Source organism: Cryptomeria japonica, chromosome 1 (genome assembly GCF_030272615.1).
Source record: "Cryptomeria japonica chromosome 1, Sugi_1.0, whole genome shotgun sequence".
NCBI classification, from domain to species: Eukaryota; Viridiplantae; Streptophyta; class Pinopsida; order Cupressales; family Cupressaceae; genus Cryptomeria; species Cryptomeria japonica.
The window spans coordinates 512,043,921-512,055,439 of NC_081405.1; the positions used below are offsets into that span (position 1 = coordinate 512,043,921).

At 33.7% G+C, this 11,519-nt stretch overlaps 1 protein-coding gene across 1 annotated transcript; it reads right to left on the reverse strand.

The window, feature by feature from the left end:
- Positions 1-6,683: 6,683 nt before the first annotated feature.
- On the reverse strand, positions 6,684-10,817 carry LOC131045007 (leucine-rich repeat receptor-like serine/threonine-protein kinase At2g14510). The gene is made up of 15 exons (XM_059210762.1): positions 10,736-10,817; positions 10,077-10,635; positions 9,499-9,962; positions 9,266-9,401; positions 9,078-9,150; positions 8,865-8,932; positions 8,704-8,775; positions 8,512-8,580; positions 8,217-8,407; positions 7,903-8,105; positions 7,657-7,780; positions 7,505-7,573; positions 7,238-7,424; positions 7,023-7,131; positions 6,684-6,944 (listed from the first exon to the last, which is right to left on the reverse strand). Exons 1-15 carry the CDS (start codon positions 10,815-10,817, stop codon positions 6,684-6,686), a joined length of 2,667 nt encoding a protein of 888 aa, XP_059066745.1.
- Between the last annotated feature and the right edge of the window lie 702 nt (positions 10,818-11,519).

The following is an 11,519-nucleotide window of genomic DNA, read 5'->3' on the forward strand; positions in this document are numbered from 1 at the left end:
AGAATTCCTTCTAACCAGTGAAGATACCTACCGGTGTCGGTTGAGGTGAAGTGTCTACTGGTAAACAATCAAACCAAAATATGAAGCCAGTATATGTTATCGTCAATGACAACATATTGAAACCAATCAAATGAGTGTCAATTGCCAACACAAAGTTGGCATACATTCAATTCTGGTTATCACTTCTACATCTCGTGACTAGGAAATTGAGCAAATAGATGTGAAGATAGAATTCCTTCACAGTGATTTGGAAGAAGAAATAATATGTCATAAAAGAGAATTTCATGGTAAAAGGTAAATATAATCTAGTTTGAAAGTTTAAAAATTCTTTGTATGTTTTGAAAATATATCTTAGGATGTCATACCAATTGTTTAATACCTATTTGTTGAGTTTGATATTTCAGAGGTGTAATTTCAATCATTGTGTTTACTTCAAAATTGATAGTGGTTGCATTCTCATTATTTGTCCAAATGATATCTTACTATTTGCGAATGGATATTTGATTTCTAACTTGAAGTCTTAGTTATAAAAACAATTCAAATTGAAACATTTGTGTGCAACTAGGTATATTATTAGAATAAAAATAATAATAAATAGAGCTAACATAAATATTTGGTTAAGACAAAATAAGTATGTGAATTTTGCATTGGTGAGATTCAATGTGACAACTTGTAGATCAATGATAGTTTTTGTTGCACTAGGAATGAAGTTAATCTACTGAGGATCATCCAAAATGTCTTATTGAGGTGGAGGACATGCCTATTGTACCATATGTGAGTATTTTTGGTAGTCTTATATATGCTATAGTTTGTACTAGACCATACAGTGTCCAAGTAGTGGGAGTCCTGAGTTGATATATGGCTAATCCTAGATGTGTACATTAGCATGAAGTTAAGAGAATGTTTAGATATTTGATGGTTACTTTTGAGTATTCTTTGTGACTTTATTACCCAAACATTCTAGAGTATACATTCATATATGGATTAAGATTAGGAAGGTGACATTAACAGTAGAAGATCCATTTAATGGTTATGTTTGGTGGTGCTATTAGCTAGATGAGTAAGCGATATGTTATACTAGTTGTTTTGTCCATGACAAAAGCATAATATATGGAAGCTACTCATGCTTGTAAGGAATATTTATGGATTATATGGTTGTATTCACATATTAGGTTTGATGCAACATTGATTACTATCTGTTGTGATAGTTGGAGTTCTACTTTCTTAGCAAACAGTCCAACTTTCTAATGCTAGGAAAAACCATAAAGATTCTTAGTTTCATTTTATTCACTATATGGTAGAGGGTGGAAAGGTTAAATAGGGGAAGACTGAAACTTTTTCAAATTTTACAAATGCATTGACAAAATACAAGTGTAGAGAAGTTTAGATGATGTTATATCTCTATGGGCCTCTCCGCCCCTTGTAGTTGAATGATATGTTCTTGAGAGGTCTTCAAAAAGTTGGAGAATATTGAGATTAACATGTCTCAATCTGTAAAATCCCTATCATTGGTATTTGGATTTATCTATTTAATATTTGGTTTATTTTTACTTTCCTACAAGACAATTTTATTTGCACATGTTGTTTATCATCAAGTGGGAGTTAGCATATTGAGTTTTCATCCTATTGGAAATATGACATGGAATATTATATACTCTAGTGAAGGATGGCATCCCTCTTGGAATATCTTAGAGTTTTGTGAGGTAGATGAAAAGTGTCAAGTAATGACAAAATATGGCAAGATTATATGACACACCTACCTAAAAAAGTTTATGACAACTTATGATAATATTTTACAATAACTTATCACAACCAACTATTCTTGGAGGTAAGTGCCCACGCATGCTTGATTGTTGTATATGTGAGGATGCTTTCATGTTGAGGAATCTAATTGAATGTAATGGAGGTGCCTAAATTGGAAGACTCTATGATGGTTTATTATAATGCTTCAAATGCAAGTAGGTTGCATGCATGAGAGTGTTGTGCCTGCCAAGTCCCTGATTTCTTATCATCTCAAATGAGTACAACATAGACTTAGGAGTCCATTTTGGTCTTGTTTGTCTATGCATTTTAAAATGAATAAAAAATATATTTTTTATATATTTTTCATGTTGTAGTTTCTAGTTATCTATAGGTGAACTGTTATACTACCAAAACCAATCCAGGTTGTGGGTTCATGTCAATAGTCTTGTTGAAGAACCTAGTGTACTGGGATTGTATTGTACTCACCATTTCAATAAAATAAATTATTGTTCTCTTGGAGTATTAGGTTTTTCTCCTAAAAGGGTTCTCCCTATGTATATCATGTGTACATGGGTATAATCTTTATGCATGTTTAATATATCTATTTGATTGTGTTTCTATTTCTATAGCAAATATTTGTAATAAAAAATTGCATTTTTTTCCACAATAGATTAATGTTTTTGATAAAGATAAACGGGTTTTACATGGACTTGAAACCAAAAGTTTTACACAAATAGGCCATTAGCCAACCAAATATAAACCAATAGCAAAACAAGGGAACACCCCAAACCGAGCTCAAAAGCAAAAAGAAACAACAAGCAACAAAACAAAGAACAAACAAACACTCAATTAAGCGACTGCACCAGCTCATTGTTCTTGTGGATGGTAGCCTTGTTGATTTCCTCCGAGTCCTCCATAATGAACCTGGAGGTACCCTTATTGCTGCTCCTGCTTCTGGTCTTGGAACTAGGTCTCGTAGTTTTATTGCCACCCACAACAAAGTCTTCACCGCCCAGTTCTTTCTTTCTGTTACTATCACCAGGATAATCATTGTAAATAGGATTGGATTTTTATTCCACCACCATGCAATTGATCTTTTCTAGCCCCTCCATACTATTTCTCATGGCCTCCTTACTTATGTCTACTAGATTCTTAAGGTTATTGTTGATCTCCTCCATGGACATCTGAACCTTCTCAATTATTTGCTTATGATCACATTTCATATCCTCCACATCATGGGAAAGCTTCGAGGTCATGATCATGAGCTTCTCCATATTTTTAGGCTTAGGTGAATCAGTGAAGATATCAATATCTCCTTAATCTCATCTTTGAGGATATCAATCTCCTTCCCCACCGACTTCCAATAGTTCTCCTAGCTTCTAGTCACTTCCATCACCAGATTCATCAAAGTACTTTCCTTCTATAAACCACTATCCACATATTTAGGTAGAATCCCCTGCTTCTCCTTCAAGACATGAAGAGGAAGTTGATTTCCCAGTCCAAGCTCTTCGGACCATAGTCTTTAGCAGCCAACTTCTTCTTTTTGGAATAAGGCTCGGTTTGAGAAACCATCTTGCTAGTCAATTTATATTTACTTGCAGCCCATTTGGGCGTGTTCTTGCTGCTATGGGTTCCAGGAGTGACCAACATCTCATCCTCTTCAACCGGCTTGTAATCAGGGTCAACAAGAGGTTTGGTGCTCCCACTATCCTCCATCTCCATATCCATATCAAAGATATCTTGAACATCAGTATTAGGGATTTGACTTTTCTGAGAGAGAGAGAGAGAGAGAGAGAGAGAGAGAGAGAGAGAGAGAGAGAGAGAGTGAGAGAGAGGGCATAACTTCATGGTCTTTTGCGTACTCCATAATGAGAACAATAAGCCCTTCATGGAGGACTATATTATTCAAATTCTCAGCATATTTTTCTAGACTATTCTCCAAAGAAAAAACCCAATAGAATGTAGTAGAAATAACTTTTCCATGCCTAAAGTGATTTAAGATGGTAAAATGATAAGAAAAGATACTGGCATATCTGCCATCAAGCATAATCTACCTCATAATGAATTCACCATATCTGCCTAGGGAGCCATTAGGTCCTTTCTGTTGTATCCACCATCTGCCATTTTATTAGCTCTTAAATGCTCCTTAGCTTTATCAAAAAAAATTTCCATGTCTTCCTCCCCTATTTTTATGTCTCTGTAAAACCTTTTGCCATTCATATCCATACCCGTAACCATAGCCACCAAGGTTTCATCCATCTGAAATTCAGCACCATAAGCCCTCAAAACCCCTTTCTTGCACCCGTTGACAAACATTTCCATGAGCAAAGGAGGAGAGCCATGGGATCTTTCCAAGAAGGGAACCATCCCCCCATTAACAATTTCCTACCACACCTCCTTATTTTTCTTCCATTTATCAAAAGTGGGTTGTTCTTGCCTATTCTTGTCCCCACCCATAATGGCCCGGGTCGCCAAATAGTAGTGGGAAATGGGCCACATAGAACAAGTTTCTAAACAGAAGCATGACAGGGGCCACACAAGAAGACATAGAATCTAGGCACAAGGGAAGTTTCTAGATCTTCGAATAGGGAAATCGAAAGGAAACCATTTCCCCAACAACTTAATCAAATCATGATTATTCTTCATTAATTACCACAAGTGGATGGTATCATCATATGCCAGGTCGCACAAGTTTTTTGGGAAAGAGACCCAATTGACCCACCATTTTTCCGCAACATAGCCCACCGCCATATTGGCCAATAAATCCATCATTTTATTTCCTTCCTAAAATACATGAGATATTTTGAATTCATCCAACTCTTTAATCATATCACAAGAATCTTTGATCAAGTTGGCAATAGTCCAACTAGGATCAGTACGCCCATTCAAACAGTTGATAATGTTAAGTGAGTCAGATTCCAGCCAGACCTTTCTAAATCCTTCCCTTTTAGCCATGTTAACAATAGATTAGTGTTAGGACTTGTATTTTTCACACTTTTACTTCCTTTAAATATTAACTTCAATTTTTTTAACTATAACATTTACTAAATTAAGTTAGCTTTCAATTACTTAAATAATTCTACTTTTATGTTAACTATGCTACTTTGTAAGAATTGTCTCAATCCTTCTTTTTAATTTTAGTCACTTAACACACTAAATTTATTAATACTAACATACATAATGTATGACAATTTTAATACCTCATCTTCCTTTGAAATTATCACCAACACAATTGCCTTGTATCCAATATATCAATAAAACATTATCATATTTTATCATATGTCTTATCTTATATTTTTAATTTATCTTTGGTTTTTCACTCCCTTCCTTATTTCTTAAGATTAATATCTCAAATACTGCATTGTAGAGATAGAAAAATCTCTTTTTATTTTTACATACTCATGACATATTTATTCAATAATTATAGTACTAGTTTCTTAGCTTCTCCTTTTTTATTATCATTTTTAAATTGCTTATTTTTACACCCAAGTTCAACACAATCAAATCATACTTCTAAATATTGAAAAAAAAAAACATAATGAGACGAGAGTTTATCTTGGATAAGGATATTATTTAAATATCCCTAAGAAAGAAGAAATCTACCATCCTATCACTATAAGCTAAAACTTGTACATTTGCTACAATGAATAGTGAGGAGGTTCTATATCCTATTGCTATTGTCTTCTAAGGTTCCATTTTTTTTTTAAATTAAGAGGAATAATGAGGTAAACTTAGATACTATGAAATCCAAGAAATATTATTGTTAACATTATATAAGCATTTTATTCTTTGTTAATGATACTAGAGAGAGCATTTTATTCTTTGTTAATGAGACTAGAGAGATTTAAACAAATTTTTTATTATGCATGTTGCTCTAATAAATCTTTCTTTGAGTATCATGTGCCTTGTGATCCCTGACATCTTGATAAATTAGGCTATGAGTATCTTTTTAGAGTCGATGTTGAGAACCAATCTTGGTCATAAAGATTATAAATGAACTCTATTATTACCTCTAAGATCCTATTAGAAGAATTCACCCTAATTTAAATGGTAAGCATCAATTCAAATATTAGCTATACAAAGTTCAAATGTTTCTATGTAGTTTTATGCTTACATATTATATAAATAGTAATACATGGACATATCCTTTTAGATGAGGATTCAATGAAAAGATTACTCACTCATCAAAATTCAAGTAACAACAAATGCAATTTATTGAATATAAGTCTATTAAAAAAAAATTGTTTCTATTGTTGTATAGCGATAACTGATTTTACAATTAAAAGGCTTTAATATCTTATAATGTAGATTAGAGAATTTATAAGATTCATAGATATAAAATGTTTGTAAGAGTATAAATTCTAACATAATAAGGAGATATTAAATAAAAACAACCACCATGCATTATAAAATTTATTTTCATAATAGTCAAAATTCTATATAAAAAAAATTTACTTATAATATTCTATTATTGTGTATTTTAAATTTATGTAATTATCTTTGAAAGTAATTCAATTAAAAATAAAAATATTTAAAATCCTTTATTAAAAACAAAAACTATTGAAAATTGTAATAAAATTTTAATCTATTTTTTTTTTGAAAGAGAGAATAAAAACTAGAAGTTTTTTTACAATAAACAACAGCTTATGATATTGTTAGTAGTGTATAGTTTCCGAATCAAACTCATTAACTCGTAAACAACAACTACTATTTCTCTTGCTTATAAACAAAAACTACAAACACTATAGATTGTCTAATATCATTAAATACACAATATCCTTATATATCAGAGTCTTCAAATATGACCATGTTTCCGATGGTTCATAAGGGATCCACAACTATTTAATACACCTATTACCTATTACAATAAAAACTCTATAAAAGAAGACACTTTTGTGTGGGAATCTTTGCACAACTGAAGGAGATCCGCAATTATATGGCTACCTAAGTTGGGGCATTTCAGGTAGACTTGATGATGCATTCCAAGCGTATCCAGATTCACTGTTATCATCCACTAAAAGTGCCTTCGCTTCTGCTAGCTCTTTCACAACACTATTCATTGTGGGTCTATTTACTGGTCTCGGTTCCACACACGTGTATGCAATCTCTGCTACTTTCCATGCACATGCTAATTTATAGCAGCCACCCAATGAAGGATCCATCAGGTCTGCTAGTCTCCCACAGGAAAGCAATTTTTTGGCCTGTGTCAGAAAGAAAATGAGAACTGTATATTATTATTAATGAGAAAAATCAAATAGATTATATATCGAATAAGTTACCGATTCGACTATTCCCTCCTTGGGCGGTACTCCAGAAATAATCTCCAACAAAACAACACCAAAACTGTAGACATCACTCTTCTCATTTAACGATGCCGTTCCAAAATATCTGGATCAGGTTTCAAATTTAGTGTAATGTCAACCATTTGATGAATGTTAAACTACTTGTTTGTTTGATAAAAAAAACATCAAATAATGGCGAGGTATGAAAATACTCAGGATCAAGATAGCCGAGGGTGCCGTTGACATTAGTAGTTACGTAGCTTTTGGAAGTGTCTAACAACTTCGATAGACCGAAGTCAGTTATCTTGGCAAACATTTTTTTATCCAAAAGTATATTACTACACTTAATATCTCTGTGTATGATTGGAGGACTACAACCCTCATGCAGATATAGCAATCCTGCAAGGGATGTAAGATATTTGTAATGCGAACGAGCAATTTTACTAAAAGAAATTAAAGTAATTACACAAACAGATTACCCTGTGCTGCTTGGAGAGCAATGTTGAGCCTGGTTTCCCAATCAAGTGGTTTCTCTTGCTTCGCTGAGCCTGTAAATAGAATAAGAAGTTCTTTTACAAAAAGAAATGTGTCTACTTTAATTTTGTTCATAGTAATATGGAATAAACAATACCGTATAAATGGTCCATCAGCGTTCCAAATTCCATAAATTCGTATACTAAGGCCACTGTAGGCTGTCTGCAGTACCCAATTAGTTTTACAAGATTCTTATGGTAAATTCTTGAAAGGAGATTTACCTGGGCCAAGAACACAAGCACCATATGTTAACAGGCATTTTGGACTGTGAGAGATGTATGAGAAAGATATAAAATTCTTGTTATAATTGAAACTTCCAATGATTTGTTAAGGCAGAAAAAACCTCATTTCGAAATTCTTGTTTTCCTTGAGATGAATAGGTTGAAAGTATCTTCACTGCAACATCGTTTCCTGAAAGTTGACCATAGAACACAGATCCAAAGCCTCCCTTACCGATAAATGTAGAATAGTTATTTGCAGCTGCTTTAATATCTTCTTCAGTGTATTCTACCGCTGAGTTTTTAAATTCGTTTTTATCATCTCCATCTGTTTCAAAAGAGTAAATAGAACAAAGGTCTCCAAAAAATTACAAGAGCTAAAATAATAATTATTGCTTTTAAATAAACCCTTTTCAAGTCACAGGAATTCAGAAAAGACCTGTACATGATTGTTGAGGTTGCGTAATAGAATTGTTTGTTGTGAGATTTCCTCGATTATATTTATTTCTCCATAGATGAATCCCGAATATCACAACAATTAGCAGAACCAAACAGCCAATACTGAGTCCTATAATCCATCTTTTTCCTTTGTTTTTCTTGTCCTGTGGAGACTTGCTTTGTGGATAAACTCTGCAAGAGAGAATAATTAAGATGCGAATAATTCTCTTTTTGATATATAGAGTAATAATGGTTTCTCTCCAAGCAGACAAAGGCAAGAAAGGATATCCTCGTACCGAAGGTTTAAACCGGGTTTAATTAAACCAGGTGGCAAATCTCCATCTAACTTATTGTTCTGCAAAAATCTAATCACCATAAAAGGTAGTAATTAAAAACAAACCTGGTTGAGTTAACACCATCTTTGACTAAACTATCAAAAAATAAATAAAATTGTTGTACGAAAAATAAGAAGTCTTGAGCAAACATACAGTTCATTTAACATGGGGAGTTTCTCTAATGAAGTCGGAATGTCTCCAGTCAGTTGATTATTTTGCACTTGCCTTCGATATGCCAAGGAAATTAGAGATTAACACAGACAAACTACCTTTCTCATTCATCTATGTATATAAGATAGTGAAGGATCTCTTACAATGTTGTAAGCTTCATCAATGTGCTGAGATCTGGAATAGAGCCTGTAAAATTATTGTTGCCTAACAGCTAAAACAAATACAATAAACTTATTAGTCACTTATTAAATTGACGGGAGCTACACCCTATAGATTGCAAAATAAAATTTATAATTATTTTTAAAAGTTTGTACTTCCCAATATCTAAGGCAAGTGGAGGTGGGTGTTTGTCTTACCAACTGTTTTAATGCTGTTAAGTTGGCTATGCTTGGAGGTATATTGCAAGTGAGACCCATGTTTGTTAAATTCCTAGAAAGAGTTGAAGTTATGTGGGTTAACAGCCTTCAGTGCTGAAAAGAAACCTAATGTATTCCTTGCTCTAAGTTTTAATGAATTTCTATGATTTTTAAGAAAAGAATTTTACACAGTAATCACTCGTGGAGGGTCTTCTTCATTGCACATAACACCACTTATTGGTAAACCTGCAGGCAAACATGGATCTCCTGTTGTCCAATCATCTGGAACATTCACTGTCTCTGCTACTTTTCTAATAGCAAGTACTGTATCACACGTTCACGAAAATATTAGACGATATCCCTGTTAAACTGAATAAGCTGAGTATAATGAAGCAGGCTGCAGATGCAGAAATAAACTTACCATCTCCTGCGTCTGTCATATTGGTGATGTTTAGTATTTTATATGCTTCAGCTGCATTTATGAATGGCCTCATCTCGGATCCTGCTTGTGAACGTATGTTTATGTCTATAGACTTAGTTGCGCTAAGCTCTAGACGACTTTCTAGTGCCCAGCACTTATACTCAGAAACTTCTATTTCTACTATTGGAACATTGGCAATGAAGACCTGGAATGTGTTGTTCCCTGAAAGGCTTGTCTTATTGATGTTGCACAAGTAAAGAGCAAAATAGTAAATGCCCTGGGTAAGATTCAGCCAGTTCGAAACAAGCGATTCTTCCCCTTCTTGTGGTGTGATAGCAGTCGTTAATACTGACACAGGTGGTTGGTTTTTTATGCTCCCAAACGAAGAGTCATTCGTGCTGATAGTTGTTGTTAACGGCACCTGAAAAGGTAGCCACAGGCGATCATACTGGTCGTAGGGAAAACTGTACCACGACGACAACATTACATTTGATAAGATCAACACATCTCTTCAGCATAACAACAAAAAACGAAATAAAAAATGAGTAACTACCAAATGAAATAGTGATTATGCTTACTCTATCTCATTAGAGCTGCCAAAATTTATACGAGAGAAGCGTCCCAAGGCGTTGTAGTTGAAATCAGTGTAAGAGTTATACATTGTAGATTGTAGCGGCCTCAACTCAATGGTTGAAATGAAAACATAAGAACTTTCAGGTGAATCTAAATTTCTAGCCAGGCATAAGCTCATGCTATCCCTTTTGGGAGTCAAGATGATTTCGTAAACTACATAGAAAGAATTTGGGAAAAACGCGGTCAGGTTGAGTTTTCCCCACTTGATTCCCTCTATATACAAATCGAAGACGCTTGCTAAACGAAGATTTTCAAATCCTCTCAAAACAAACCTGACCCTTACCAGATATTGTATATAAGGCCTTACGGGCAGTAAGTAACAATGTTTATTTGCTTCCACATTTGTAAAATAGGCCACGGACTGATATTGAAAGGCGGTACTGTTAGAACTGAATGGAGGCATAATGGAGGTGTTTCTGAATTTGATGAACAAGGAATCTGTAATCCAGTCCAACTTTCCATTCGTTTCATTATTTGACGCGCCACAGTTAATACTTAGAAATCCTTCATATTAAAAGCAAAGACCAGCCAGATTAGAGTGCAAAAATTACAAACATCGTTTTTCAATCAAAGTAAAACTTTATTGAAATAAATTAGAATTTACCATCTGGGTTTGCCAATGTGCAGCGACTGAGTAATCCAATGAAAGCTCTGATTGCTAACAAGGTTAAGCTTATGAATTTCATGATGATCAATGCAAATTGCAAGCGGGGAAGGAAATGAATGAGAAAGAGTGCCGGCAACTCTTATGCATACTGAGCTATGGCATCGATATAAAAGTTGTGTTTCTCAGTGGTTCGACTGGGTCAATTGACTGTGGTCCAAAGAAAATATTCTTCGAGAAACCATCCGTTTTCACACCTCACACTCACAAATGAGTTAATTGGGCCCTTTTAGTGTTTCGCTGGGTTAAATGTTCGTCAATATAGGGGCCTTTTTTGTCCCTATAAAATGCTCCCATCACAGATATAATTAACGACCTCTCAATTATTACTCTACATATTAACACTTCAAAATGTGAAAGTGAGAGTTTTAACATTGTTAAAATTGCATACTTTTACTTCAATCTAAAACAATTTTTGTTTTCGTTTTAAATTAGATTTTTACTTATCATGATCTTTTGTAAGTTTATTTATAGAGACATGTTTATGTTTATATGTGTTTTTCTAAAGGTTCTTAGTAAAATAAAATAAATATATAGTATTTTTCGTTTTTTAGGTTAAAGGTATTTTTATATGAAGGGAATAGGTTGGTTTCCAAAATCGATAGTTCACAACATTCAAAGGTGTGCAATACAATCAAAATCTTGGTATTGTTGGTCTTTCTTTCTTCTTTTCTGGTAGATTATTTACCATTAACCATTTAGTTATACCAATAATTTTGTGTTT

Excerpts from the sequence above, each read along its gene's own strand:
- LOC131045007 (XM_059210762.1), bottom strand. The coding sequence starts at position 10,817 with ATGAAATTCATAAGCTTAACCTTGTTAGCAATCAGAGCTTTCATTGGA. Across the intron at positions 10,636-10,735 it reads CACATTGGCAAACCCAGATG|GATTTCTAAGTATTAACTGT; the intron begins GTAAATTCTAAT and ends TTTAATATGAAG. Across the intron at positions 8,106-8,216 it reads ACCTCAACAATCATGTACAG|ATGGAGATGATAAAAACGAA; the intron begins GTCTTTTCTGAA and ends CTTTTGAAACAG.